Here is a 6,879-nt window from a genome sequence, read left to right on the forward strand (position 1 = left end):
TGGAGATTCCTGAAGATGTCGGCACCGTGTGACGAGCAGACGCTGCACGCAAAACCGATGCATGACGAACGGAGTCATCAGTCCTAAGTGCTGGGCCTACAAGAAGAGAGTTATTAATGGGGTGGGGAGAGGGGGAAGAAAAAGTGGTGAAGGAGAAAGAAGGGAGGCGTCAGCAGTAGCCTGTTTTCGCTTACCCGCCCTGCTGTATGCAGCAAGTAAGGCGACCCGGCTGATGGCACCACGCGACGGCCGATGTGGCATGAGAATATTGTTAGGTGTGTAGGTGATGGTTGTACGAGGGCTGGGATACTGCCAGGGCGCCCATACCTAGACAGGAGGACGATTAGGGTCCTCAACCAAAGCCTTTGGCTCAAAAGCCTAACGCCAAGGCAGTGGTGTTTGGCGGGAAATGCAAATGCATTACCGTTTCTACGGAACAAGTCGCCACATGTTCCAACCCCCAACTGGAGGACCACCACGGTAAGGTCCAGTCTCTTCGTGAGAGAAAGAATACCCTATATACGGAGCAACGCGGGGTGCTTCTAGGCGAATCGAAATAGGGCACATTCTTTGGTGATTTACAACTTTTCCTTATTTTAATCATTCCCTCCGAACTGCTTATTTTTTTATATCTACCAGACCGAAAGCCGTTGCGTTTCCCCATGATACGAAAGTGTAGCATAGTTTACCCACTGTCTGAAAATTAACAAATTATGTGAAGCGGCTACGTGGAGATCCATCACAGAGTACGCTCCCCATTACTACGCATACACTCATATTAAGCTTCAGTTTGCAGGAGTTCGCCTGTACCAGGTGGATTACCTCGAAGTTTGGACTTTCTTTTCAGCTTATCACCATGGGCCCCGAACAGCAGTTTTGGATAACTGGTGCTATTACTATGCATAGAGGTAATCACGTTTAGCTCGGGTTGTTTTTTGCGAAGAATTGCTTTCTAAAGAGATAGTAGCAAATTGTACCGAAGACAACAACCTAGCGCATCATCTCCTAAGAATCCGTTCTTCATTAGGCCACCCCTGATGTTTGGGTGATCTGCAACAGGAAAAGAATTATGTCGTGGATCGCTCTATTTTATGAAGTCAGTTGTTGCAGTTCTTTGGCTTCGTTGCCGTGCACAACAGTAGCCATGTTAGTGATATGACTGATAAGTTCTCCGTCAACTGTTTTCAATTACTTTGATCGAACCACACTAGTAGCACATGCCCCACCGTTCGTAAAACGTGGGGCATTCAGAAATTTCTGCCATGATTAGCCTAATTAGTTTTCCTTAGATGTGGCCGTTGACAATCACCCCACGGGAATCATGTCCGCAAACTCTCGTGAGTTGTGTCGTCAACATCAGTCACCTTCGAACGTATCTCCTCTAGATAGGCTGTTTTCCCGTCCGACTGTCGGTTCCTGGTACAGAGACAGGCGAGGATCCCATATTTTCCATTTATCTCGTAGCACCAGTGTTCTTCAAGTCACCGTTTAAGGAAATCCCTTTTCTACACTGGTGACAACCAGGCTGATAGGTTAATAAGGCACGTTGACGATTTTGCCTGCTGCTCCTTGAGCTCCAGATTTACCTGATCCATGTGTCGATCATATGCTCCGCAACTAGAACCTACTTAATTTTTGGAGATAACCAACTCGCGCCCTTTGTTTCCATGTATCGCACCTCATGTTAGGAACCGCTGATACAAAGCTGCCATGTTCCGTTTTCATAATAGGTTCACAGACTATCGCCTTACTCTGTAGATCTAACACGCGTACTAAGCCCAGTAAAGGGAGCCAGCCAGGCAGCAGCGTCATTACCCTAGATACGATTTCATTCATCCAGAGATTACGTGGCAACCATCAGGCTATGACTATCAGTGTACACAGTTTTCTTCTTACAAAGAAGGCTGACGGATTTGAAAGCAGGCTGAAACTGAGTTAACGCCCAAGTGTTGGAACCTATAAGTAGAGTATTAAAGTGGACGACGCGTTTTCGATGAGATTCTCTCCATACAGAAGTACATATGCGCAGAATCTGGGACAAGTTGTTGCCGAAGGTAAGAACGACAACATGCACTCCTCTATCAAACAAGACCAGTTTCCAGACATCGGAATACGATTCTCTATCCAGTCATTTGTATCAATCGCACTAGCCCGAAGATTAGAACACTAACTACTTTGGTCCAAACTCATTCCTACTGTGTTGAATGCTCCTGTCTGGGTTTCCACAGCTTGGCGGTCCGTCAGTCCCCGTTCTTCCTTCTGCTCGCATGGTATGACTTTCCCACTTAGCGTTCACCATACGATCTGGTTTGCATAAAGCACATTTTGTCTTTCCGTCACATAGTTCAATATAGATCATCAGTGACAGGTCACTCCTGAGGGGATTGTGACTATTTTCGCTGGTCTGGGTTATGATGCGATACACAAACCCAATTTCATCCTCTCAACCTATATGTTTCTCACCAGGAACCCGTTCACCATTGTACCGTTAGTCGTCGGAACCCTAACCCCTGAAATCGAAGCAGCGTACGGTGAGATACTGGCTCCGTATCTAGCGGATCCTGAAACCGTGTTTGTGATTTCCTCAGACTTCTGCCACTGGGGTAAGTTTTGTTCAGTTATCGATAGCATTAGTGTTTCTAAACGGTTGATGAACGTGACTAGTGATCCATAAGTAGTAACAGCTGGTTAAACATGGAGTCCGGAGGTGCAGGGACGCAGAAGTCATTTATCTCAGTTTGTCTGGGAGTATATCTATCGAAATTGCGTGTGAGCATTTGTTCAGTCTCAACTTAATTGCACAGTCGTCTCCTTTGGTTGAAAAACCCCGCATTAGAAATCATATTGAATGTCGACTGTCCATATTAGGGGCTCACTCAGAGAGTTGTCGATTTTAACCTTATATGAACTAAATCACCGCTGCATTTTGGGAGATTTCAGAAATGCTGACTCCGAAATTACTTTCTATGGCATTCCCTTCAGGCCGGCGATTCCGATTCCAATATTACGATCAAGCTGATGGAGAAATCTGGCAATCCATCGAGAAGTTGGATCTTCAGGTAAGGATATTCTTGGATGAATAATGATGGAAGACCATTCCTAACAAACCGGTCCAGCTTTTCTTGTGTAGCTGCAAACTGCACCGCTCACCGTTATGTTGTGCTTTATCTGTGAATAATGTGTTCGTTTTCCCCGAAAACCCAACAGGGAATGAACGCGATCGGAAGCCTGGACCCTGAGGAATTCACGGCATACCTCAGAAAATATGGTAACACCATTTGTGGAAGACGTGGGATCAGTGTACTGCTAAATGCGATACAGAAAATGAACCGCGACCGGTCCAAATCTGGTCATGAACTGCGCTTTCTCAAATATGCACAATCAAGTCAATGCCGGTCTCTGGATGACTCTTCGGTCAGCTATGCAGCTGCTTCGCTGGTGATTCGCCACTGACACAATACCTATAATCTTGTATTTGTGCCAAATAATCGAACTGACTTCCTTTGGTAACCAGAAATATAGTCCTACGGAAGCATTTTTACATTACTTTCATGTGTTGAAAGGCAAGCCGAACCTTATTAGGCCGCAGGGCAAAATCTCTGCGAGGCCAGAATCTCAGCCTCACGCGATTTGTATGTCTCCTAACAGCTAGCTACTTCTAATAACATCGGCGAATGTTGGATTTGGGATGACTCACAGATATTCAGAATGCCCCCACATGCAAATCCGTCTCAACATTGATTTTTACATCTCAGTGAATCCCAGTGGTTTGGGCTGACCGTAAAGGTACTTGATGTCGCACACTCTCGATGTTTAATTGAGTAAGTGCAAGATAGCAGTTCACTACATGGTCCCAAAGCTCATGAGCACGGAAGAAAATTGCTAGGACGTTTATAAATGAAGTTACTTTAGAAAACAATACATTTGAACAAAAGAATAGGAAACTGCGGAGAAGTGATGGATAGGACTAGGCCTTTTGCCGAATCACTTGAGGCTTAAAGGTGAGGGAAGAATGTCAATGAAGTTGCACCGTCGGCTAACGCATGAGTAAAGAGCCGGCGGCGTAACTGACAGACGAATCATTCATGCTTTGGCAGTGTTCTGACTGAGTGTATTTGATGAATTTGAAGTTGAACTGTGTGGACGGACCGCCTCCCTTGCGGAGTGATTCAACCATTTGCAGAAGAATACCAATGGGATGTCGACCACATATTGTGTTTCCATATTGATCCAAATATGCGGTAAATTCTGCCGGAGACAGTCGTTCAATAGCATGCATCCCCTGTACAAGAGAATAAGTAATAAGCAGATACATTCTCTAGATGACTTCGTAGAGGTAGAAACTTCTATGTCTGTGGTATATTTGCGCACTATGCTGATGCTGACAACCTTCGAACAAACTACTTTTCGAGATATGAACACAATCAATCATGTTTTCATCGTTGAGCGGCATCAAGAAAAACGTCAATTCAGATAACCGAATAGGTGCCCTTCACAACGAACAATGTACAAATACTTTAGCTACCGATTCTTTATTCGTCAAAAAAATGGGGACAGTTGGTAACAGCCACATCCGTTTAGATGTTGCTAAAAAGGTGTTCGAACAGTGATTTACCAGAGCGGACGCCCCAGTACGCATCTGAAGTTTCCAACCAGGCGTATTCCATCTCAAGATCCTGATGCAGAGAATCGGGAGCTCTTAACGAGACTGAGTTCAGTAATTAGTAGTTTCATCCCCCGCTGCTAGGTTGTTTATCTAACCGTCCTTGAATCGCACGTCCATTAAGCATACGAGAGAAACGAGTTCTGTGGAGTGGACGGTCCTCCGGGATGATGTCATGCTGTCGATGATGATGATGATGATGAATTAAGCAGTGTAACCTATGGTTCTACCAATGTGGGCGACTCGCGTTTTTCAAAAAACCATCCATGGTAACTCTAAACCACTGGCACGATGTGTTCATCAGGAATAGTGCTTCGATTAAATACAGAATTTTTAGCTGCCAATTTTCTCACCCATATTTGTATAACTTAAAAATCAACTTAAACTAGTTCGCAGAACTACGCGACTCGGTAATAGCTGACGTTAGATGTACCAACGCAATCTGTACCGCAACTGCAGAAATATACTTTCCGCAGCGTGGATGATGAACAGAGCACGAGCAGTCCACCAATGCGTACTTGTTTACTGATGTTAATAAAGTACTCCCAAACCAAGTATGCGAATTCACTATGATGTTACCCACTAAACTTGATGAAATCACTCAGCTGAGTGGCATTAGCAGTAAATATGATCTTATCTGATTTCGACAAATACACTCAATTGCAAATCATTTTGATTTTCATGGATGAGTTTTCCTTATGAAAATGGTCATGTCTGGATTTATGCCACCCCGTTCAAGAAAGTAACTTCAAAGAGCTAGTTAGTATGGAGCAAACATGTCGAAAAATATTTAATCAAGACGCCTGGGGGGCGAGGTGGACCAACTAGTTAGAGCACGAATCTACTGACCAGAAGGTCCGTGGTTCGAACCTAACTTCTGCCACTCGACTTCCCCTGTTTGAATGCATTTCTCTACTCAAGCGTCATTGTGCTGCTGGTCCTGACGACTTTCCACCTGCTCTTTTCAAGGACTGCAGTGGATTCCTCAACCAGTGCCTATTTGGGTGTACCTGGGAGAAGGAGACCGTCCCAGACAACTGGGGTGAATCGATAGTAGTACCCATCTTCAAAAAGGGTACTCGCAGTGAATGTAGCAACCATAGAGGCGTTAGTTTGATGCCTGTTGTGACAAGGTTTCTGGCGCCATTGATTCGTCGTCGTCTCATGGCGGCACGCGAAGTCTTGACTCGTGAGAATCAAGCGGGATTTCGACCGAGTAGAGGCTGCGTTGACCACATCTTCACACGCCATCAGGTGTTAGAGCAACACCACATGTACAGACGACCCACAATCCTGGTATTCCTTGAGTTCAAGGGTGCGTTCGATTCTGTTGATCGATCAGTTCTGTTAACTACACTTGCTCAGCAGTGTATGCCCCAGAAGTTTGTAAACATAATCCGATCCCTATATTCACATACTTCTGGGCGGGTGAGGGTGTATGGTGAGCTCTCCAAAAGCTTCCCTACAAAAAGTGGTGTCAGACAAGGATGTCCACTCCTCCCATTCTTGTTCAACTTCGTCATCGATGAAATAGTGAGGCGAACACTGGACGGTTTTCGAAACCCCGGTGTTCAAATTGTTGCTGGCGAGAGCCTTGTCGATCTGGAGTACGCAGATGACATCGCCCTCATCTTTGAAGACCATAGCGAAGCACAAGCCCTGTTGAATAAACTGACCGCCATCATACCATCATTTGGCATGCGCCTTGCACCTTCAAAGTGCAAAGTCCTGCTTCAGAACGTGCCATCTGCGAACACATCCCTTACAATTCAAGGAGAACCACTGAACATTGTGGAAAACTTCACGTACCTCGGTAGTTGTATTAGCTCTGACGGAAGTGTGTCTGATGAAGTCAGTGCAAGAATCTCAAAGGCTCGAATCACGTTTGCTAATTTGCGTCACTTGTGGCGTCAAAAAGGCATCTCACTGGATCTTAAGGGTCGTGTGTACCAGGCTACAGTAAGGGCTGTGTTATTGTATGGGTGCAAGACATGGCCTCTTCGGGTAGATGATGTGAGGCGTCTTCAGGTTTTCGACCAACCGATGCCTCAGAAGCGTGGCTGGTTGTGGATGGCGTCAGCGTATCAGCAACGAGGCGATTAGAAAACGGGTATATGGTTGTGCTGCAGGTACCTCAATCCGGGAAAACATCCAGCATCATAGACTACGATGGCTTGGTCATGTGCTACGCATGCCAAAACACCGTCTACCAAGAC

The 6,879-nt window shown here is 45.5% G+C and overlaps 1 protein-coding gene across 1 annotated transcript in view; it reads right to left on the minus strand.

The window, feature by feature from the left end:
* Nucleotides 1-3,875: 3,875 nt before the first annotated feature.
* The window catches only part of T265_01918 (hypothetical protein), a gene marked incomplete at both ends in the record, with an annotated part of 15,771 nt that continues 12,767 nt past the window's right edge, over nt 3,876-6,879 (minus strand). The window contains one exon of the mRNA XM_009166044.1: nt 3,876-4,282. Within this exon, the coding sequence (XP_009164308.1) occupies nt 4,037-4,282 (246 nt within the window). The remainder of the gene's footprint in view (nt 4,283-6,879) is intronic.

This window comes from Opisthorchis viverrini (assembly GCF_000715545.1).
Source record: "Opisthorchis viverrini unplaced genomic scaffold opera_v5_21, whole genome shotgun sequence".
Classification (NCBI taxonomy): Eukaryota; Metazoa; Platyhelminthes; class Trematoda; order Opisthorchiida; family Opisthorchiidae; genus Opisthorchis; species Opisthorchis viverrini.